At 40.0% G+C, this 23,794-nt stretch overlaps 2 protein-coding genes across 2 annotated transcripts in view; one reads left to right on the top strand and one right to left on the bottom strand.

The window, feature by feature from the left end:
- Positions 1-1,020: 1,020 nt before the first annotated feature.
- Positions 1,021-20,104, top strand: LOC138007988 (actin-histidine N-methyltransferase-like). Its single transcript, XM_068855152.1, has 14 exons — positions 1,021-1,133; positions 3,304-3,466; positions 4,651-4,746; positions 5,100-5,254; positions 6,014-6,086; positions 7,629-7,739; positions 10,386-10,466; positions 10,748-10,815; positions 10,905-10,963; positions 12,381-12,492; positions 13,220-13,461; positions 14,068-14,156; positions 18,010-18,182; positions 18,619-20,104. Exons 2-14 carry the CDS (start codon positions 3,343-3,345, stop codon positions 18,871-18,873), a joined length of 1,638 nt encoding a protein of 545 aa, XP_068711253.1. The 5' UTR covers positions 1,021-1,133; positions 3,304-3,342; the 3' UTR covers positions 18,874-20,104.
- Positions 20,105-21,920: 1,816 nt separating this feature from the next.
- The window catches only part of LOC138005850 (trichohyalin-like), a 57,308-nt gene continuing 55,434 nt past the window's right edge, over positions 21,921-23,794 (bottom strand). Inside the window, exons 21-22 of the mRNA XM_068852024.1 lie at positions 23,762-23,794; positions 21,921-22,911 (exon numbers count right to left, since the gene is read on the bottom strand). The exon at positions 23,762-23,794 is cut by the window's right edge and continues 545 nt beyond it. Of these exons, the coding sequence (XP_068708125.1) occupies positions 22,700-22,911; positions 23,762-23,794 (245 nt within the window). The 3' untranslated portion in view covers positions 21,921-22,699. The remainder of the gene's footprint in view (positions 22,912-23,761) is intronic.

Consider the following 23,794-nt stretch of genomic DNA (forward strand, 5'->3'; position numbering starts at 1 on the left):
TTTACAGAGTGGAAAAAAGCATAATATTTTGCCCAAAGAGGTACCGCATTATTTGACAATTGGAGGAAGGGTTCATAACCATCAAACCTGTGGTGCTTTAAGCGGAGAATACTAAGATTTGTAGCCGCAAAGCACTTGTCCTCGCCACTTAAGTCAAACTCTACATCTCTATGCAATAAGCGCATTCAGAATATGACGGCGATATCAGAATGCGGTCTGGTTAGGTGAATCGTTTACATAGTATTTTCCTTGTCATGGTGACTGTAAGAAGACTATGGGAAATGCCCTTGGTCTTATTTCTTTATCGCGACAAGTTTGTTTATTCTGGTTCACTGGCAGTGTACCGAGAGAGCCTCATTTAGCACCTCTTGAATTCCAATGATTTTTCTTCAGATGCTACGATAATTTATTCGCCGATAAGCTAAGTCAGAGATGTCCGAAGGCCAGTACTGATAATACAATACAATACATACTTAATTGACCGCTCCCCATAGGGGCTTTTCAGGGCCAATGAAACAATGTCTTTATTCCGCTAAACTTCTCTGCTTCGCACCACTCATATGTTTCTGTGATCTTTCTGCTATGCTCTCTTTTTTTAACCTTGGATATTCACGCATTACTGTGCTTTTTCCGTATTCCCATAACATGTATATACATTTAACAACACCCTCTCCAACTTATTCGTATGTATGACAGATCATACTGTACACTGTCTTACAATTGGGTCTGCACTGTAGACGTGAAAGAAGAGGGTTGAGCTGATACAACACCCGTATTGTCAAGAAAAACTACAGCCATGGTCAAACTTGCTGAAACATTTTGTAATACCTTGCCAAATAGGTCAGAAACTCGCGTGCACACAAGATTGTGAGGGAAGGATGAACCGTGAAACTTTCAGGTCCGTATATTCGTGTACTGTTCCAAGGAATTTTGTGACAGACTCTAGAATTTTTATTTACAGCCGCTATCTGTTGCCTGCTTTGATCAGTGCACCCAACGTGGACGCCTAATTGGGGTCTTGTTATGCTAAAACAGAAAAATTTCCGTCAGCACATGACTGGACCCAGTCTTTCATCCGCCTCGTGCTAAGCTTTCAAGATGGCGGCTGTCTCCCTCGTTTGGAATCATTACTTGTAAGTGTAATAGTCGTTATTTAGCTCATGTCACAGCTTCTTGTTTAATTCTAATCACTTGAAACACTTTAGCGTGTCCTTTTGTTTACTTGCGAGAATTAAACAGCGTTGGTCGTTACAGTATTTAAGGGCGCGTTCGATTGACCCTATTCCGGAATAGGAATACATGGAATAGAAGTTAGAAATCCTTCGTTTTTGCGGGGATTCATATCAATATTGTCAAACATTTGCTAAAATGCTATTTTAAACACAGCTTTATTATTCTTGTTGCTGCCAAACGCCATACATAGTGTTTTAAATCATCACTCAACGTATTCTTATTCCGGAATAGGGTCAATCGAACGCGCCCTAAGCCTAAGCACCCATTTTTAAAAGGTTAGCTTTCATTAATTGTTGCACCGGTTTCACCTCACTTACATGAAGTAATTGGCTGTCACAACAATTATTGAAAGCTAACCTTAAGCTTAGACTTAAATACTGTAACGACCAATACTACTGACCAACGCTGTTTAAGATGGATGTTTAGGCATAGCAAAGCAAATAATTATTGCTCTTGAGCTCAAGTCTGGAATGAGATCATTCTGTTAAAAAGTGTGAGGTTCCTTCATCACAGAGATGAGCTTCCCTTCTGCCTTCCCCTTGGTAGCAATTTCGTCCTTTCTGTAAACTTCATCTTTTTCATAAAATTTTAATGTAAGTTTGGTTTGGTGACCTACAGTGGTGTATGTTTCCTGGCCCCTTTGCTAATCCTTGCCTTTTTTCATAACATAAGAAGGCATGCCGGCTCTTTCATGGCATCTGACAGGATGCGGTGGTGCAGATCCGCATAATTCCCTAAAATCCGCATCCTCCACAAAATTCTGATATTTTCCGCATAAACAGAAGAAATGCCTGATATTAGTGATGAAGCAGCTGCCTACCATCCTCACAAACGGGCAACCCTAAAACCCGAAATCGGGAATCCGGAATCACAGTACAATACAGAGAGTAAACACTATCCTAAACATTCATAAAAGCTAACCTTAGGCCTAATTAGGCCTAAAAACGTTGTTTAGGCCTAAGGTTAGCTTTTGTGAATGTTTAGGATAGTGTTTACTGTATTGTACTGTGATTCCGGATTCCGGATTCCGGGTTTTAGGGTTGCCCCTCACAAACATAGAAGCCAAAGAGATTGACTTTTTTAAAACGCTTATTTTCCTGAACATTGAAGATAGAAGAAAACACGAGATTTTGTTCACAAGATGAAAGGTCGTAAGCAGTTTCCATGCATTTTTCGGCAATGAGCCTGGACACTAGAACCTGTGGTATAAGTTACAAATACCTTGGGGTTCAAATTTTAAAAAATTATCCGGCCGTAATTTTGCGACAAGATATATGAAAATTTAGTTGCAACTTATAGTCGTAAATTAAAATTGTGTCATTGTAATCTTAGGGAAAAGAGGATCCCGCAATACATAGAGTAAAAAAACTTCTGAAAATGGTCAATGATCAAGGGAATGGATCGCGGTCCAACCAAATTGCAATTTTGCTCCATATCTCCATTGGATATCCATATCCATAAATTCATGACGAGATACAAAATAATTTTTTATGGCTTTATTTATTTTAGCAAAAGTTGCTGCAAAATGCCAACTGCTAGCCGTTTTATTTTAACCGTTAAAGCTGATTGCAAATTGGCGACTCCTCATATATTTTAATCACAAAGGGAAAGAATTCAGTCCCAAATTTCGAGTCATGATTTATCATAAGCATGTAAATACATTGGACGGGCCTAATTATAAAGTTTTATGAATTGTTTAAATATCTGCATAATCCGGTGTAATTTCTGCATAATCAATGCATGTTTACACATAATATGGCCAAAAATTTCTACATACCGGTAATCTTTAATTTTTTTCCGCATCCTATTAGAAGCCCTGCTCTTTGTACACTAAAACGCAGTTGTGTACTGCTGGCAAAAAAATATGGTATCAATACTGTTAACAGTAAATATATGAAAAGAGTAAAGAGGTGATCCCTGTCCAGACAGAAAACCCAATGATAGCACACCATTGGGCAATGACTCACAATGCCAGGACTACATGTATTATATTAGTGAAAAGGCGCCTCATTTTCTGTTCAGCTTTCCAGAATAGTCCACCATGTGGAGTAAGTTATTTCTTTCATTTAGGAATCACTGACCAGTAAATACAGAACATTTCACTTAAATATGGGGAAAAAAGGAAAACGAAAAGCTCATCAAAGTCAATCTACAGCTTGTTGTTCTTCTCAAGCATGTCAGAATTCCTCAGTGGACAAGGACGTGTTATTTGCTTGTCAAAGAATATTTGAACGTAAGTCAACCAACAGCACTTGAAGAGGATGGTGGATTTTGACACTAGAGAATTTCTATACAGTTTGTTTTAACAGCCACTTGCTTGTTGCCTGACTCAAACTGAACCCTCTAGAGTTAGCAGAAATGATTATAATAATTTCTTAACCCATTGACCCCTGAGAGTGAGACTAAGGGTGCTGTCCTTTTGCCAGAACTGGCTGATCCGTTAGGTTGCGAAAAGAAAAAAAAAAAAAAGCAACAATTTGAAGGAACACTTGCATTATAATCCCTTGCAATCTCCTGGAGGAGTGTACTGTACATCATCCTCGAAGAGTATTAATTTGAAGGAGTTGTAAGAGTTAGTCCTTCCAAATGCCTGGTCTGGCTAGTCAGTTCTGTCAAATGGAAAGCGCCTATAGTAAATTTTATGCTAACAACAGATGATACTACTCGTCAATGGGGCATTTGAGGTGTGAATGGGTTAATTGACACAGTCAATGAAACATCAGGATGGTTTAGTGGTCATCAATCGTGCCTCCCACATCTGTGACCCAGGTTCAAATCTGGCCTCGGGTCGTATGTGGGCTGAGTTTCAGTCGATCTCAACCTGACTCCGAGGGTTTTTCTCCGGGTTCTCCCGTTTTCCTCCGTCCTAAAAATCAACTCCCAGTCAATTACATTCGGCTGGGTTTGTGGTGCTCTGAGATTACACATGGATCGTATGATGGCAGCTGTGGGTGCCTTCACATGCGTTCGGTCCGATCCCATTGAGCCGGTTGATCCTGAAAAGCCCTTGAAGGGAGCGGTCAACTAAGCGCACATTTACATTTATATTTACATTTACATTGATACAAACGGATTTGTATACACATCGTGAAAGTACTATCCCAACTAGCCAGAGGCAAATCCTTTGCATATTTAGAATATCAGTGGAGAAGTGGAACCAGGGACTACCAGGAACAAATTCAGCTAGTAGTGGTCAGAACAGGTCTTGAACACAGGATTTCTGAATCTCAAGGGAAATGCCCTGATCACTTGGCCAGGCTGAATCTTATGCCACATTGGGTTTTGGGAGCAGCAAGTGCATCATCCCATGAGTGGTGAATAAACCTTGGCTTAGCTTTTGTAGCCTTAGTCACAATGGTGATCATTCAATGCATTTGATTTCATTGACTTAAGTTGTGTTATTTTCTTTGTTAATAGTTGTGTCATTTGACACCCCAATTTTACCAACAAAACAGTGGGAAGAGCATCTAAAGCTGCGTGAATTGGTGGAGAAAATAAGAGCAAAACAAAAAGGTTAAAATAAGTTACTGTTTGCTTGGTAAAGTTAGTTTGTGTTCATAGAACGATTTATGAATCTTTACAGAGCAGACATGTGATGAATAATATATTTAACTTCTTGTATTATAATTATAGTAATAATAATAAAATAATAATAATAATAATAATAATAATAATAATAATAGCATTCTGTTGCATGTATTTGTAACTTGTGTTTTGTTTCTTGCGAATGATCTGATAAAAATTTTATGAAAAAAAAACAAACCAGGTTAACATTACTTTGGCCTTAATAATTATTGAAAATTACAATTTTATTTGTCACATGCGTACATGTACAAGAAAATGTATGAGTGTCAGTCTTGTTTTAGGGCTGCCATTGTTTGAGAATGCAACTCATCCAAGGCAAGATTACATTTCCAGTTTTATGAAGTGGTTTAGTGAGAATAATGGCAAGGCAGAACAAGTGATTGTTGATGACTTTGGTGAACAAGGATTAGGCTTAAGAGCTGTCACTGACATCAAGGTATAATTTCATGTCTTTATTGAGGATTCTTTAATCCACTGATGCCTCAGATTCCCGAGGATACCCCCTGTTGACTAGTAAAATTGTCTGGCATTAGACAGAGTAAAATCTGTTAAAGTGCCCCTAACCCTTCAACTTGTTATGTTTTTGGTACATTTTCGTATCTTTCAAGAACTCATTTTCGCAAAATTTTTTTTAGAATATTGAATCCTGATTTTCTTACCAGCACTTGAAGTTACTGAAATTTTTAATTTTTTGCGCGCGTTAAGCCCCGCTGGACAAATTATTGTCTTGTGGGCCCATTAGGAATGAGCCAATGATAAGCATCCGATATTTGACACTTCTTTAGCTGTGACGTAAGAAAAGGACGTTCCAGCAACTCAAGCTCTCACGGTGTCCTTTTCTTACGTCACGCTCAAAAAATAAATACAGTTGGTGAAAAAGTAGTCGCGACTGCCTTCACTTTTAGCGCTCGTAAAAAAGTAAGGATTCAATATTTTTAAAAAGAAATTCTGAAAATGACTTCTTGAAAGATACGAAAATCTACCCAAAAAGAGCAACTTGAAGGGTTAGGGACATTACATGTAACACGCCCAACTCAGCTCAGTCCAAGCCTGTGGCAAAACGGTTTTTACATCCTCACACCCCATCCAAACTAATCGGTTATAAAACTACAAACCAGTCAAGATGAAAAAATGACAAAAAAATGTTTGACCCCCATCGCCACTTTGTTCTGCAACATTTTTGTTTTTTCACCAGGAAGGAGTTCTTTTTGCTACCATACCAAGACAACTAATGATGTCAGCAGAAACAGCACGAGGTTCAGAATTAGGTGAAGTTGCAAGTATAGTTTTGCATTCTGTGTTTGACCATGGTCTACTATGAGTGCTTGATAAAGGACTTCAGCAAGAAAGCATACTATTTGATAGGGAATACTAGGTCATTGTCTGGTAGTAAGTCCTTTCATACTTCAGACCTCGGTTGTTCAAAAGGTGGATAACACTATCCACTGGATAAAATCACTATCCACTGGATAGCGCGTTTTTCTATGTGACTTATCCACTGGATAGTGATTTATCCGGCAGATAGCACTATCCATCGTTCGAACAACTGGTTACAGGATGTGTGTGGGTGGGTCCAAAGTAGCAAATGCTTTCGAGATGGCTAGCACAAGTGCGTTCATGAGATCCAAATTCCTTGACTGATAACTGCTGTCTGAGATGCCATTCATAATCTTATGCTTGCCCATGCCACTGAAGGAGCCTCATGAATCAGAGTAACTGCTTGAAGCTCTCAGGGGCATAGTGAAGGCCTATTTTAGCTGATACACATTTAGGATACTTCTCGGTGAGAATATTTGTTTGCATGGCCTTTTTAATTTTTGAAAAAGATGAAGCTTTGGGAAAGAAAAAAATTGTTACCAAAAAGGTGGGCCGTAGACATGGATGGTGGTGGTTTAGTTAATTTAATTGTATGCTAGTGAGGGAACTCACTTTACGGTACCTAATGATAGTTATTCCTGTACTATGGGCCGATTTGTTTGTTGAACACTCGCTTCGAACCATCCCCCATTGATGAGTAAAACAGTTTGGCATTAGACAGAGCAAGTCTCCATCCCAGAGGTCAATGGATTAAAGGGGACAGTGTTTGAGTGGATATGTATAGAGGTTGTTAAAGGGGACATACACTGTAGTTTTTGAGGTAACCCACTGACTCCTATACCACCACCCATTGATGAGTAAAAATGGTTGTCTGGCATTAGGGATCAATTAATATGTGATGTATTAATACATCACATAATATTATTCTGCAGCGAATTACAATTAGGTTGAACCAGACCCTTAGGAAAGGGTACACACACAAAAATGAATATGCTCAAAACTTTGAATCAAAAGATTCATCCAAAACAATCCAGTCTCATGGGAAAAGGAAATGAAAGAACACAATGATTATCAATCACCTCCAACCACAAAGCATTGCTTCATTGCATCTTGCATCAGAATATGTGTATTTGGTTTCCAATGTAGTAATATTAAACTTGATTTTCTTGAATCACAAGGCATAATTTTTGTGGTTATTTTAACAGAGCATTAATTTTCTTTCCGTTTACTATTACTTGAGGAATTGTTGTTTTATCGGCTAAGAGCAAAGGTCTTTTAGGAAAATTTGAAATACCCACGTGAACCATCAAATGACAGTTTCTCACATAGCAGTTGTCTATTTCCAAACTGTTGCAAATTTCGCTGACCTAATGGCGTGTGAAATTACCGGATGTAACTAAAAAGTATATGAATTTGAAAACATCTCTCATAGTTTGTGCCTAATGATTAAAATCAAGCTATCACTTATACAGACATTGTTCTTTTCCTTACAGGCCCTCTAATTGAACAAGACAATATCCTCCGAGTGATGCAGAATGCTTGCCTGGTTATTCATGTCTACTGTGAAAAGCTCAAGAAAGACTCATTTTGGAAACCCTATCTTGGTATCCTTTGCTTGTAAATTGCCACCTTATAATCTCTACCAAGTGAGTACCTCTACCTCTGAGTCTGTGGATTCGTGTCAGTGTCTGCAAAAGATGGAGCGTAGTAAGTTAAACTTGAGGCGTGAGTGTCAGGGAATCAAGACTTAAAAAGCATTTACTTCCGTGGTAGTGCTTATTTGAGCGAGAACCTCCAGTCCGGGCTGCAGGGGTGAGAGCACTTGCCTCCCACCAATGTGGCCCGGCTTCAATTCCCAGTCTCGGTGTCATATGTGCGTTGACTTTGTTGGTTCTCTACTCCGCACTGAGAGGTTTTTCTCCCGCTACTCCGCTTTTCCCCTCTCCTCAAAAACAAACATTCGATTTGATTTGCGTTAATTTGTTAATTTCAATAATTTACAGTATCCCCAATTAGTGCTCCCGCTTAAATGAAGTTCTTTTCCTTTCCAATTTGCTTACTTCACTCGTGTATGTGAACTGGCAGTAGTGATAAACGGCTTCTGGAAGGGTAAAAAATATATTTGACATGTGTCGTGTAGGAGCGTTTGATAAGTTCCCCTAAAGGGGCTCTTGCTTAAAACAGTCTATTGGTCCGATGACACAAGAAGTCACTTCTGCTGGGTTATTTACTTGAGGGCAAGTCACGGTAGACGCAAGAAGAAAATGGTGATCTCATGTTAAAGGCAGAGGTTTTAACGGCATTTGAAGCAGTCACACTGGGAAATTTGATGAACATTCTAATATTTTTGGTGCACAGGTTTATTGCATCTTTCCTGAACATGCGGACTCAAAAATTCAAATCAATAAACGCAAAGAAAAGGGTAGCAAAGGATTAGACTTGTGGGAACACTTCGTGTTGGATGTCAAAATTGGGCGTGCATCTAATTAGGGACCTTCAGCGCGGACGAAGACGACGACGGCTACGAGAATGTCGTGTAAAGATATTATTTTACAATGACTTCAAAAATTCTCGCGCGTTTAGTGGCTAATTTTTATTGTCAATAAGCGGACAGACACATAAATTTATAATTTATGCGATAATGACGCGATATTGCTCGGGTCAGATTGAAGTTCCTCGCATTTTTGTCTCGCTTTCTTCTCGTGTTTTGACTTAATTTTGCCCCCTCTGCCTTTTTGTTATTGTAAAAAGCAATCCACTGCGGATCCACTCGGCTATCGCTTCGTGAATCCACAGCTACTTTGACAATGTTATGACGAAATTCATGATCAATAACAGGACAGACGCATGAAAAACTGACATCAATTTGTTAATTCCCCGTGACTGTAATAATTTTGCGATTACTCCATGTCGCTCAGCATGGAAAGTGGTCGTCCACATTCAGAGAGAAAATTTGAAATTCACCGTCAAGTGCTCACGTTCTCCACATGACCTCAAAGATATGTATCAAAATGTAAAACGCACGTGCAGGGCGTGCCGAGCTATTGTTTTTGCCAATTAAAACCTTTTTTTAAAAAGAAAATAATCAGGATAGTACGCGCACTCTCATTGGTCAATAGCTGTGTTTAGATGACGGTATGGGAACACGGCTGTGACATCACACGAATTTTGATTGGTTAGGTGTTGTGAGACGCTCGTTTTGATTGGTTGGTGGGAAATATGAGCGGGCATCAAGAAAATCTGTTTCAGTCTAGAAGAAAAAAAACCCAGCATTTTCCTTCATTTGTCGAAAAGAGACGGGCCCCAACTAGCAGGGCGAGGTCTCGTTCGTTCACGGAATTATCACCCATAGCATCGAGAAAGAGCTCTCGATCTGTCAATCCTAGCCATGTCCGTACCCGGTGAGTTGCCCCGTGTTGAGTCAAATTAAGCCGCAGGCTCCACTCCTAGTGGTGCCCTTCCGTCAATTCCTTTAAGTTTCGACCTTGCGAACGTACTTTCCCCTGAACCCAGAACACCCTCGGTTTCCCAGGAAGGATGCCGAGGGGGTGTTTCCATAGCCTCATCTATGAGGCTGGAGCGTTTGAGCTGGAATAAAGAGTTATTGTAGACGGTTTCGATTATTTGAATATCACTGTGGATGCTAAATTCGTTTTGTTGTTTAGTATCGAAGAACTCGCGTGGTTTGGACTTCATTTCTTCAGAATTTTTACACCAATATGCAGTGAGAGCTTTCCTTCGTTCACGAGTAGCAATATTTCGATATTTCTTTTTTAGTTCAAAGTTTTCTAGTGTGCGGTCTTTTGCAAATTGGATGGCATACTTTCTCTTGTTCCTCTTCGGGAACAAAAGTTCCTCTTGAAGATTTGCTTCTTTCAAGGGACCTTATACTGAGAAGTCAGAACTTTTGCAGAGCACGTGAAGGAAAACATGGGTCCCTCGTCGTTGAACATGTAGGCAACTACTTTTATAATCAGACTTAACTGATTAGAGTGTAATGTGAAGTTCTAAGTACCAACCCGATATGAACCATGAGTTAAGTCTGTTCAAATATAAGTGCTACACGGCCAACGTTTGAAAAAACGTAATCCATCCTTGTACTTTTGTAATCAGACTGTAACGATTCATGATGGCTGGTCATAAGCAGTAAGCATGTTTCGAAGAGTTATGTCCAGAGTCTACTGCGTCGCCTGCCTGTGAATTCATCGCATGGTACTGAATGCTCCTCCTTAACCAGAGTTTTATCTTAGACATTCTTCCTAGCACGTATTCAACAACCCTTTATTTTAGTGTTGAAGAGATGCAGCTGCTGAAAGGATCTCCTGCATTTGGTGAGAAACAGTCGAATGGCGCTAACTTAGGTTTTTCTATGACTGTTATAGTAAGATTTCAAAAAGTAACAGGTCATGACTGGAACCAGGAATAAGGGCATTACGAGTGAACTTGCTCTTTGATCATTTGAACGCTTTCCTTGTCCCATTGGTCTTGCCCGTCAAAGTTCTAATTTCGCGTTTCCTTTAAGTAAATTTGCAGGCTGAATGAAACTAAACTAATATGCGATTGTACTGAAAGAAATGTTATATGTTAATGATAATATGCCACGAAATTTCAGGTGAGGCACTCAAGTTGTACAGAAATATTGCACGCCAATATGCATACCTTTACCAACGAATTAACCAAGTATGTGTTGATTTTGGAAGTCGCAGCAGTTTTGATCCATTAAAATTTGGTTGACAACAACGACAAGTATTTTTTTGTTTTGTTGACAGTTTTGTCCAGAGACAGCAAAGCTACCGTTGAAGAATAATTTTACATTTGATGGCCATAGGTAGGTGATACATTTCATTGTTCTGTAGCTGAATTTTTTTCCCGAACAGGGCTCGTTCTCATTGGTTACGTGGAGGTCACATGACTTCTAACAATAAAACTGTTTCCCGCCAAAAGTCTCTGAGCGGGCAACAGTGCAAAATCTATGACGTCAGAGGGTAACAGTGCACTGTTACCCGCGAATGTTGACCGACGACCACCGTTGTTGTTGTTGCCATTGCTCGTTTTTCTTTTTGTGCTATATAACAAATCACTTAATGACTGGTCCCTCGGGAAACAGTTCATTTTGTTTCCCTCGAATTTCATTGTTTCCCTCAGATGCGCTTCGGGGAAATATTGAGATTCTTGGGAAACAAAATGAACTGTTTCCCTCAGGACCAGTCATTAAATGTTTACTGGTAATCTTAAACATTAATTATTTTAGTATAGGTAATCACGTGATTTCGAGTGCAATTTGTAAGTACGAGTAAATTTTTCAGACTAACGGGCAAGTACAGTTAGTTTGTAGCCTGAGAACTTTATAAGTGCTAATTTATACCAAATTACTGGAGAAATCATGTCATTACTTATTAATAATATACATGAAAAAAAGAAATCAGGCAATCACTAAAATCAAGAGAAATTAACCTTAATTTTCTTAATTTTCTATGAAGTTTATTTAACTGATTGGTTTAAACAGCTACGTTCGTCAAACACGAGACGGTCGTTTAAAAGTCATTCTCAATGTCATTAATGACTCATTAGATCATTATCCAACCAGAAACCGCCGTTGTGGTCAGGTGGTTGGGTTTAGAAACCCAATGAAAAGCGAGTTCCAAATACACGTGTTTCAACAAATTTGAAACACATGTAAACCATAAACCAACAAAGCATGATGGTGAACGAAATGGATTTTGATACAGTCCATTCTTGTACTCAATACGTTACAAAACATCATTTAACAATGCATTAATATTTTGATGTTAAAAAGTTAATTTTGTAATTGTATTTGTTGGAGAGCTTACTTGAAAAACTCAGGCTTTGTGTTTCATTGGCTTTTCAAACACTCAAAAACAATAAAAGCCTTGGCCGTAGGCGTCGTGCTTTCATCTGTTTTCTCGTGTTTGGAAATTCAATGAAATACTCGCCCTCGTTTTTTTCAATATTACTTCAACAGTAAACTTGAAAACCTGCATTTGTAATTACATGTGAACTGCACTCTTTTTTTATCCAATCAACTATTTTTTTATGTATTATACCCTTTAAAACTCAAACAGTTTTGTTGATTAAATATATCTTTTCTTTTACACAAAACATGTCATCATTTTTCCCACGACAACTTCCTTTTCATATTCGTCGCAAATTACGTTATCATCCATTCTTTGCGTTTGTTTAATTTTTTTTAACTTGGAATGTAATATTATTGTCTTATTCTTTAGATGGGCAGTTTCAACTGTTATCACTCGTCAAAACAAGATTCCAAGCACCACAGGCGAACCAACGTTGGCACTGATTCCTATGTGGGACTTGTGCAACCACTGCAATGGCACGGTAATTCCAATGCTGACTTGAAAGAAGATTTAAACGTCTAATCATCTAACGATTGAGGAATTTAAAGTGACCAAATTAAAACTAATTTGAGAAATGTTTACGACCTGTAAGAAATCGAGCACGTCTCCAAAATTGCTTTTGATTTGACTTCTCGTTTATTTCAAGTCGTCCCATTTATAGAATGTGCACCAACTGTCCAGTTCAAAAATTCACCTGTTTGTCTTAACGCGAATTTTCCTATTTAATGGTCCGCAATTACTAACTTTAAGATCTTGAGAGAGCTGGGTCGAGGAGAAAATGGCGTCAAAGGCTCACGAGTTAAGAACCAATGCGTGTCTACACCGCAGAATTACTCTGCAGCATGGGAGTTTTGGGCTTTCAGACTTTCAAACTCGCGTTTTGCATATATAATAAGCAGCATTCTCACGCTGAAATTATTAAGCTAGTTCCTTTGACGTCACTTTCCCCGGATCCAACCCTCTGAGGTCTAATCGGTCAGTTTGGAAGGTGAGTAATGACAGAACGTGAAATCCAAAACTTCTACTCAAAATAAACGGCCTTTGCATAAAAGTCAAAGCTCAGAGTTTGCCAGTCAAGTGTTAATCAAACACACTTTCAAAATCTGAAGGAAAAAATGAAGTGACAGGCCACTTTAACATTGAAATGGCTCTACTTGGCTATTGCACCGGAACTGCCTCTTTTATTCTTCACGGCCTCTTTTCCTTAGATAACAACAGGATATGACCTGGTTGAAGACAGCTGTAAAAGCTTGTGCGTGAAGGACTTTATGGCTGGTGAACAAGTGTGCATATTTTACGGAGAGCGCTCCAATGCAGAGCTTCTTGTACACAATGGCTTTGTCTTTGAGGAGAACATTCACGATAGAGTGGTAATACAACTTGGGGTCAGCAAGAGTGATTCGTTGTACCAGATGAAAGATCAACTTCTTACTGCCATTGGAATGACAGCGTAGGTTGTTTAACAATTATTCCACCAACATGGCAGAATGACTTTTTTTTGCCAATAAAACCTACGAAACTTGGCTGTCGGAAAGCAATTTTAAAGTCAAGATCGTAAGTGATTTTTCATAAGGTCAGCCTTGGAATTATTGACTCCGCTGGGGATGTTCAGTGTTTCAAGGTGTTGAGCTCGCGTAAGGTTTGTTAGCAAAGGACAAAGTCACATTTGCCAACGTTTTGCGACTGAAAAAAGAATTAAAAAACAAAGTGTACGACTGGTGAAGACGCGCTGCTTTGAATAGAAAACTGACATCAGAGGGCCCTTATTCAACCATGAAAGAGGCGTTTCTCGGGGTCTTAGTGCAGGTCCACAAAGTTTAGGTCTGAGTACCGATTCCAGTGCAGTTAAAAATTACAATTTTCCAGAAGCTTGGCAGATAGCGAATCACCTCACCTCGATCCATGCGAGTGAACGCGAGCGCTCCTCATCACTATGACAGATCTGTGCTGTTGTTTTGTTTGGTCAACTCTGCTTAAAAATACCATAACCTTTTATTACCCTCAGCTGAAATTACTCACAGGAAAAAAAAAACACCTCTTAATGTCTTTTTTACAGATCCAGTAACTTTTACGCCGTTTCTTGTGGCGAGAAGCCTATCAGTCCGGAATTGATCGCTTTTCTGAGGATCTTTTCAATGTGTGAAGGTTCGAGTTTTTTTGGTACAATAGTGTCTAGTGTAGTGTAAAATATTGAACAATTAGACCCTAGTATCACCCAACTAGTCGGACAGAAAAGACAATAGTAAATTTAGCAAATGCAAGTTGAAGAAATATTTATTTGGGAATAAAACGAAGGAAAGCACCACGCTTTTCGCTACTCGAGGACTATTACTAATAGTCATCTAGTAGCGTAGCCAATTAAAATGCAGGATTTGCATTAGTCCACTAGTTGGGTGATACTAATTTAGAATAGTCCGCACAAATGAACGAGCGGAACCTTTCGTGCGATCTGATTGGTTTATTTGGAGGTGATTTGCCGAATACCATCCACTTCCGAGCAGCCGAAAGAAAATAAGATGGCGTGTTGTAGTCCTACTCGTTTCAGTAAGTACGTGTAACCCGATTGTTCGTTCGTTCGTTGTTCAGCTTGTGGTTTACATTATTCACCTTAATGACAGTGAAAGTGGTGGATATCGGGGCAAGAAATCTCCTGGACTATTAATTTCCTCTCCGATGATTCATAGGAGAGTCTCGGAGGTGCGTTGGTTTTGTTTGACTGACTCTTAAGTGTTATCATAAACCCATAAGGGTTGAAACGTGTAACGGCCCCTTGTGTACTGGGAAACAAGCTTCTGAATATTCAATTTGCTAAGTACCATATTTGGAACAACAAGAGCGAGGGGTTTCCAAATATGGTACGTAGCACTGAAACAATCAACCAATCAGTTCGCACTGAATATTCGGAAGCTGTGAACGCGCGTTACACGTTTCAACCCTTATGGGTTTCTGGTGTTATTCAATACCAACTTTATTCAATACAATGAAAGGGAAAGATACCAGAGGTTATCCCTATACGAGGGTATCCGCCCGGATGTTACTGATCTAGAGTCGATTTTGAGGAGGGAGGAAAACCGGAGTACCCGCAGAAAAACCCACGGAGTCAGATTGAGATCGATTGAAACTCAGCCCACATACGACCTCGAGGCCAGAGTTGAACCTGGGTCACAGAGGTGGGAGGTGCGTTTGATAACCACTAAGCCATTCTGACTCCCTTTGCAAAGCAAACCTCCACTCCAAGAAAAAAATGGCTCCTTTTATTGTATGGCAAGCAATTCTCAGGCCATCTGGAGCACTCTAGTTGGCGGGTTTCTGGTCGGAATTTTACAGTACGGACCATTACCATGGAAACGGCCAGTTTCCGTATTTTTCTCTCTCCCGGGGAATTCAAGAGAGCGAAAAACAAAAAGTTTTTAAAAAGCGGAATTTTATTTGTTCATCTCAACGGTACAATTACAGTATAACAAAGCATGTAAAAGGTTACAGTATGTCGCCCAGTGTCCGACCGGCACCAGTATCCGACCAGTTAAAAAATAATTTCATTTTTTGCAATGCCCTTATTAGTGTACGGAAAACGAAGTATACGGAAAGGAAACCGAACATTTAAGCTTTGAGATGCAAGTTTTGGCGGGCTTTAATCTTTAGGATCATTTGCAGAGCGCGCCGTTCTATTCAGGTGAGTGAAATTTTAATGACTAATATTTTTCTCTTTTCACTGCGCACTAAAACTATCGCTGTTGAAGAAAGTGTCTGTAAATCAGGATATTTTTGAAGGAACCTTACGATTTGCCGTTAGAACAACCTTCAATTCTTCCTAAAATTTACTATTTCTGGAATAACGGAGGTCAGGACCATCAACTAATTTTTCTCTAAGTGTGCCCAGAATACCACCAATTTTCCGTTGAATTTAAGTGATCCGTGTGTAGTGTATTGTTATTCTGATACAACTCATTTGAAATTTTCTTCATTGATTTACCGTGCGGAATTATTTTCCGTGTGTTGATTTCACACTGCACTTTGCATATAACTACCGGAATCAGCCGAAGTTAGAAAGAAATTCTCAATTTTTTCCCCGGTGCTCGGTTCGTAAGTCGATTCTAATGCCAAAGTACTTTGCAAGAGCAAAGGGAGCCAAAAGCATCTCTTCCCCGCCGAAAGTTACGTTTAATTGCGGTGTTATTCCTGTGGTAGGATACTGGCCTCGCTGGTCGGATACTGGGAAGCAATGGACACCTTTAGAAATGCAAATTTCACCGCGAAAACGAAGATAAGGCAAAGATTGTTTTCATCATATTACAGACTAAATTTATTGCTTCAGGAGGCTAAGGAAAAAAAATATAGCACTTTTAAATTTAAGGACATTCGCGCCCAAAATGTTCCCACGTACAGAATTTCTTAAAACCCTCCACGCAGAAAGGTAATGGTCTACTTTTGCCAAAAAGGCAAAAAAAAAAAAAAAAAAATAGGGGTCATCGTGCTTGTTTTCGAGATCACGAGGTGCACTTTTAGAAGATTGCGTTATTTTAAGACGTCCTTAGCTTACAACTGTCAGCAATAGAAAAAGCTACATTAGTGAAATTTAGATCAGGTAAACGTACTCAATTCAACATAACTAATATAACTAAATAAACTTTTGCACCTTATGTCTTTTTCTGTGGTGAAATAGACCTTAAAAAACGGTACATGCTAGTCTAAGAAAGAAGACTTCGGTCGCACGAGAGCATAAAAGGCGAAATATTTGTAACTTCTCACGTACATATTTTTTTTGTTTTTTGGTAAAATGGACAAAATCAGGAAAGGAAGTGATCTACGGGAAGAAAAATGGGGGTCACCGAGCACTGAAGAGAGTAAAGTTCTCAAAACGGTTGTCTATCATTGCGTGACATTTCCGAGAAGACCTGGGTCCACAGCTATCCCATGATGCCACACGCTTTCACGTTCCATTCTTGTGAAAAATGTTTGCGCCTTTAGCATCGTGTTTACCTTCGTGGTCTGCGTTGCAGGACGTGTGCGTGACATGCGCGAAAAAATGCGCAGTAGTAATGGGCGCGAACGTCCTTAAGTGGTCGGATACTGGGCAACATACCGTACCGTTCAAAGTTCGATGATGGAAGTCAATCTGATTTAAACGACAGGAAGTGTCCGATCACTCAAAGAAACGGTGCCATATAATAAACAACTAACTTGCTTGGGACCGTACCGGCTGGGAAATATTGGCCCTCGGTCGTTTTTGAGCCGCGGACGGCAACTTATCTATTCACTACCACCGTTATAAAGTATCTTTACGCCATTAGAGATGATTAAAAATCTTGGAGACACTTCTGTCCTGGCATGCGAAACGTTCATTTCCCCAGAACGGCCCTCGCGCTCGGTTAGTAAGAGGTTGATATCATGAAATATTCCCTACAATCAATTTTTTTGTGAGAAAAATGTTTTCAAACAATTGCGTTTGTATCCGAAATAACTGAGTTTAGAGTCACCTATTTTGTTTTAGAATTTCGCGGGCGCTGCCATCTTAAATAACTGACGTCTCACGGTTGCCCTTTTGTTGTTATACGAAAGATAGTTGTGTCAGAACAGTTGGGCAACATTTACATGTCACAGATATTCAAGATGCCCGCGCCCTGGGAATTTGAAAAGAGGCGATTGTATAATTCAATTTGACAAAACAAAAAAAGAAAACATCGAACACCTTTGCTTACAGCATAACCAGACGGGGAAATTTAACTCTTCATGGAACGTGTCGTCTATATGCGTTTCAGAATAAAGGAAGGCCACTGATGATGGCTTCGTTGGTCTTCCATATACTTTTTCGTTTCATTGGAAGTGGCGGTTTGAAAAATCTAGCCCTTATGCGCCTCAGCGAAAATGTCGTTGTACAGCTGTAGTTATAAATTGTATTTAATAGAATTCTTATGTAAATGACTCCTTTGATCAGCACTCGAATCTAGTCGTGTGTTGTATTTGAACTGTGAAGTGAAAAAACCCCTTCTTTCTTTAGATGAGTTAAAGGAGTGGCTTAGCTGCAGATCTGACGAGAAAGCAAGTGAGATGAGAAAGCTGTTTAAGATCCAGTCGCCAGCTTGCAGAGAGGAAACTGAGGCCAAGTGCTGGCAGTTTCTTGAAACTCGCTTGTCTTTACTGCTTGCTCAATACAAGACGCCAGATGCCGAGGTAAGTAAACAGGCGTAATACATTGTTGTTCGCGCAATCGATTTGTATCTGGGAATGTTGTAGGGGTTTACGCATTACAAATATATTTGTATGGGTAATCACATGATTTTGAGAGCAATTTGGAATAAATTAGCACGACTAAATGTTTTCAAAGACAAACAAAATTGCACTCACCCGTAGCACGAGAAAAATCATGCGATTACTGATATTACTGATATACATGCACAAATTTCACCTTCATTGCACTAATTTCAACTATCTTCACAAATTTCATTTTCCTGCACTCTGTTTGGGATTAGTTGACATGCACGCTCTGATGTTCCCGTGCTGTAGAAATATAAATTTCTGTGTTAATCTCACGCTCAAAAGCCAGAAATTGCATTTTGTCTGTATTGTTAAAAATTCGACCATGAGTGGTGTTTATAATTATTTTTAGGAACAGCATAAGTTTCTTAACACTGAAGCTGTCTCGCTTCATAAGAGGTTGTGCAGTCAGTTAATACAAGCGGAAAGAAAAGTTCTACAAAATGCGCTCAAATACGCTTCTGTCCTCAAGAACAAAGTTTCACTTGCTGGTAGAAATTGCGAAACGACATCAGAGAAGGGTTTAAATGGAGGAGAGACAACAACTGCAACTGAAAGCCACGGTTTGGATGAAGCAACTACCGCCATTAGTCATCTTGGCATATAAGCAAAACAAGCATATGTAGTAGATTCTGAATTTCTTACATTCTCGTCCCCAGAGACCGCTTTTCTTTTGGTATGCACCAAGAACACGGACTCTGGCCACCGCCAAAAATACGCGCAGTCGCGGTAATACTATAATAGGGACTTAATATACGCCGACTACGGACAACGGACTACGGACTACGGACGGTTTTTCCCTTGAGCCACCGTCGCGAGCTCATGACGGTGAGTAGTCATGCAAGTTTGCGTAGTCAACAAAGGCGACGACGGTGGGAAAGAAAGATAGACGAAAAACCAAATTATTGTATCAAAATAAAGAGAATTATACTTTTCATTTCATTTTTTAATCAATGAGTATTTGTAGTGGTATGATTTTCGTTTTCGGCAGAATAATTTCGAAGAGTTTAAATTTAGGCAGTCTCGATTTTGAATCAAAGAGTGTCAAAGGGCAATGGTGGGAACCATATACATTTTCGCTTAATTCTATCAAGTGAATAGAATGATTCATTGTTGTGACTTTATATACTGCCTCAGTACTTTAGCCAGTATGCATGTAGGGTTTGCTTTCGGTCTCGAGATTCGGTTTGATGAAATATTTTGCCTGAATTTTGATGATCCCCTGAACTCATCTCACTCGATCGGCCGGTGGAAATTGCGTGCCTAAGTGATTTGCAAACTCTTCCTGCTTTACTAATCATGTAATAGGCTGTTCTTGTGAAGCCAAAAGTCGACTAATTTATTTCGGATTTCCTCAGCTCAATTTTGCTTGTAAGGGCTAGCACTGCTGCGTTGACCGTATCACGTAGTCTGTTGTCCGCCAACTTAACTTCGTATTTTCACGCCATCAGCCCCGTACTCGATCCAGTGCTCTAGACTTGGGGAACAAGCGTCCAACGGTAGTCCGTAGTCTGTAGTCGGAGTGTCTTAAAGTCCCTAATGTTGTAACCGTCAACGACCGTTATTGTTTCAAATTTCTAAGAACGCGCAGAAGAGCCGGATTCCCGTGATTCGCGGATTTGGTGCTTTGGCTGCGACAGAGTCCGTGTTCTTGGCGCTGACCAAAAGACAAGCGGACTCTGGGGACGGCAATGAATTGCATCATGCAACAGACTTAACTGTAGTTTATTCACCGAAAATGTTCAGATGGACCTGCGGTTGGGAGGCTCAAAGAGCTCGTTTTAAATGATAGTTATGGCTAAAATGCACCTATCAATGGTTTTCTCTGGTGTCTACAGGGGTTTGGGGGAAGGGAGGGGGGTTTAAGTTTCGAGTGGTGGTTGGTCGTGATACCGCGGGGTTTGAAATAAGTTGAATTAACAAGTGTTTTTCTCTTTGGCCGTTCCAGTACCAGCAAATGGCTCCGAAGCGATTTCTTCTGCATTCTGGCCACGCGAAAGTTTGGGCGAACACAAAATTTGAAGGACGCTGTGCCAATAAAAAAAAAATGTGTGGGACAGGGTTGTCAATAACTTTTGAAGTGGACAGCTGATAAAGAATAGTAGGCGGCTGACAAGCACCGGAGGTGCAAGTACCAAGGGGGGTCTGAGGGGCCCCCTCCGCCCCCCCCCCTAAAAATTCTCTCAAATGCCAGCGTTTAAAGAGTTATTTCCCACTAGAAATTCAATCACAATCAAGAGTAAAAAACTTTTATGAAGTCTACATTTGCAGTGTTTTTCCTGCGCGTGCGAGGGTCCCCCAGAAGTTTTTACTTGGGTTTTGGGTCGATGTCTCCCGTTTTTCACCTTGCATGATCAACTTGTCGCGCAACAAAAACATTTGTTGCGGGTTGGAGAAAGTTGTTGCGAAAAGTAGAGCGCGGGTCTACTCTGAGCAACAAATTTTGGCTTTGTTGCTCGTTTTTCATCAAGCTCACAACTTGTCGCGCAACAAATGTGTTCGTGTACTAGCAAATCAACCAATCAGCGCCCTGCATTTCTTCAACCCGCAACAGATGTTTTTGTAGCGGGTCAAGTTGATCACGCAAGGTGAAAAACGCGAAACATCGACCAAAACTTGCAACGAAACAATGTTGCGCGACAAGTTGAGGGTTTTTGTATCTCGTATTTCGCCGCCTTAAAGCCTGACATAGAGACGCTACTTAGCGCCGCTATGATTTTAGTCCTAGGATCTGGGACTACAAATCGTATGTCTCAAGAACCCTTCGTTTTCTTGTGCGAAGGCCCCGCCGGCTAAGAGAAACGATGGGATCTGGGAACGAGAATGGGTATGGAAGAGAATCACAGCTACCGCAATAGACCTTTTTACCGAAACGGCGGCCATTTTGATTTCTATTGTTTCGAATAGCTATTATGGGATGCCCAGGGGGCAAATTAATATGAGCATCCCATAATGTCTTTCAAAACAATAGAAATCAAAATGGCCGCTGTATCTGCAAAAAGGTCTATTATTCCATGAGCGCGCGTTGGATATGAGATGGTAAGGAGCCAGCGAGGCGCGTAGCGCCGATTTGGCTATAACCAGTCTCGTATCCAACAACTGCAAATGGAATAATTGTTTTATTAAATTCCTTACACTCCAAAAGTTTGGAAGTACGAAATACCAGCAGAAAAAAAGCGAGAAAATTCGAGCGAAACCGAAAAAACTTGATGAAGATGCAATGTTGTGTAATACCTTGTGGTCAGACGGACGCAGCCTCATCACAAAAACATTTTTTGCCTTTTTGCGTACTTCTAAACTCGGTATTGACCCAAATTTTCCACAAAAAGGTTTTTTTGCTTTATTCGGAGAGAAATTTCGCTTTCCGGCGCAAAAAAAAATTAGCTTAGCATCGCTTAGCGCAATCATTTGCTATGTAAGGTCAAACTAAGGTATACGAGCTAATGACCGAGATTGAATGAACCAATCAGAGCACGAGAAATAATTTAACCGAGGTTGAAAGTTTAATAAAGATTGTTATCCATGGTAGTAAGTAAAAGTTTATTAATTTCTCTATACTTGAGCTCGTACTTAGCCCTGAATGGTTGAGACTGGCGCTAGACACAAATACAAGAAATCTTCCGTTTGGAATGCTGCTCGATGAAATCCAAAATCATAAGCGGTGTAATTCTTTGAAAGATCTGCGGTAGAAAAGTATGCACGGGTAGTAAGGTTAGTTATTCATCTTAGTCGAAGTCGCAATCTTTGTCATTCGAACATAAACCGAAGTTTAATCACACCATCGAGACACTTTAAAACGCCTCTGTCGTCATGGTTGGTCACCTTTTAATAGATTGTCTGCATGTAAGGAAACTAACTATTCTTGTCGATTCCTGCAAGTTGAGATAGACGGGTTTCACTCAGATTCAAACAAATATACATCAGTCCTCTGAATATTCCCGGTGCTGTGGTCTACGCGTGTCCGGCACGTTTTCAGGACTTTCAGCACGTGACCGTAGTAGAATTGACTTCACGCTCATGCAGTCACCCTACCAATCCATGTACAGCAAAGCTTTAAATTTAAAATAAAGATGGCAAACTTGTCTTTTTTCAATGAATTTAATGGTTATGCAAGAGGACAGCTTAAAATAAAGTAAAATTGTTAACATAATTAGTAATGGGTTAGAAGAAAAAGCGGCAGGGACACAATCCTTAAACCAATAACCAGCGGGACTTTGGTGAACGCCCGTTAACAAGTTAATCCATAGCGTGAAGTAAATAATTCAGTATTGGGTACACAGAATCTGAAATTCTCATTCTTCGATCGTTTCTTACATTCATTCTGCCTTGTTAAGAAAAGAAAACTTATTAGTTGATTAGTTACGGTTAAAGCTGCCCTCCTTAGGTTTTCCATGTTCTGATTGGTGCCAATTCCTGTTGCGCGATCACAAGTATCACAAGTAATCGTCCGAGTCCATGGTCGCTCCAGACTCCTTACTCATTTCGTTGGTAATCGATTCGGGCGGCTCTTCTTGATCAGCGGCTGTGGGTGGTGAGTCGTACACAAGAGCTTTCGCTGGTGCGTCGGTGTAGGTACTGGGATCAATAGGGTTTGACTCGCTTGGCTGATCCAGTGGTTGTGCGGAGTTCTCTGCGGATGGTTGGTCTGAAAACAAATTAAAGGCGTGTACGTAGGACTTTTTCACAGATACGCCCAACGTGATCTTGGTCGATTAGGATCAATCGCTTTGTTTTGTTGCATGTATGTTTGTTTTCTTCCCGATAGAAAAAAGTACCGTTTTAAGTTATGGATCGTCTCTTAATTATATCTGGGATCAAGCGGCGTCAAAAAGAAAAGCTTGACGACCCCTGTCCTTTTTGCAGGTTTTTCAACACCGGCATAGGCTCAAGCTGCTTGCGAAGTTAACAGAGTGATTTAGAAAAAGATCGTCACAAGGTTTACCTCGTGTCCAACCTTTCCCACCCCTCCCCACACCCAAAAAGTTTAAATGACCAAATTGAGAAATTTCGATCTCTTCAACATACCCACGGCACCTTGTTTGTCAATAAAGGCACAAACCCGCGGTAAAATTGTGACATATTAGGGTTTCATATATGAAGGTGTACATTGAAATCCAGGGCACGGTTGTTCGAAAGCGGATTAACTTAACCCAGGATTAGCGTAAACTTTGGTTTAATCTTTTCAACTTTTGAGTAACAGTTTCTTTTGCTTATTTTTGTTTTTCAAGATTGACTTCTTCTAATGTAAAATTTTGCCGAATATCAGCACTGAACAAATCTTTTCAAGCAGAGAAATAAACTCCTTGTTTAATTTTTAATCTGGGATTAGCTTTAATCGGCTTTTGAACAACCGAGGCCTGGACTACATCTCTTGCTATGTTTCGAATGTTTCTGGCTACCAAAGTCGAAGAACTGTGGTCTGTAATCGTCCGCGCGGATGAAAGGGTTGGGCCTTCGAATTTTAAACATTGATTCACACATAGGTCAACACTTACCACGAAGTTTTCCCAAATGGAACGCGCCTTTGT

This window comes from Montipora foliosa, chromosome 6 (genome assembly GCF_036669935.1).
Source record: "Montipora foliosa isolate CH-2021 chromosome 6, ASM3666993v2, whole genome shotgun sequence".
In the NCBI taxonomy this organism is placed as follows: domain Eukaryota; kingdom Metazoa; phylum Cnidaria; class Anthozoa; order Scleractinia; family Acroporidae; genus Montipora; species Montipora foliosa.